The sequence below is a fragment of the Mastomys coucha genome, unplaced genomic scaffold (assembly GCF_008632895.1).
Source record: "Mastomys coucha isolate ucsf_1 unplaced genomic scaffold, UCSF_Mcou_1 pScaffold1, whole genome shotgun sequence".
Taxonomy (NCBI): domain Eukaryota; kingdom Metazoa; phylum Chordata; class Mammalia; order Rodentia; family Muridae; genus Mastomys; species Mastomys coucha.
The window spans coordinates 61,382,375-61,382,582 of NW_022196891.1; the positions used below are offsets into that span (position 1 = coordinate 61,382,375).

The following is a 208-nucleotide window of genomic DNA, read 5'->3' on the forward strand; positions in this document are numbered from 1 at the left end:
TGCACTTTATCAAGTTTGCAGCACACTTACCAGCTCAGGAAATAGTGAGGGATGAAAAGAAGCCACAAATGCACACAGATATGCTGATACACAGTGACAGGCCCTTCCGCTAGTCCTTTACTCTTTACTCCTTGTACATGAGTAGACAGAGAGAGGTCACCAGAACACTGCCCAAAATTGTAGAAAATGGCTTTCAGTATGGATATCC

General features: G+C 43.8%; 1 protein-coding gene across 1 annotated transcript in view; it reads right to left on the reverse strand.

Annotated features, from left to right (window-relative positions):
- The window catches only part of CUNH1orf112 (chromosome unknown C1orf112 homolog), a 48,318-nt gene that overhangs the window by 19,427 nt on the left and 28,683 nt on the right, over positions 1-208 (reverse strand). Inside the window, 2 exon segments of the mRNA XM_031387439.1 lie at positions 31-68; positions 71-208. Of these exon segments, the coding sequence (XP_031243299.1) occupies positions 31-68; positions 71-208 (176 nt within the window).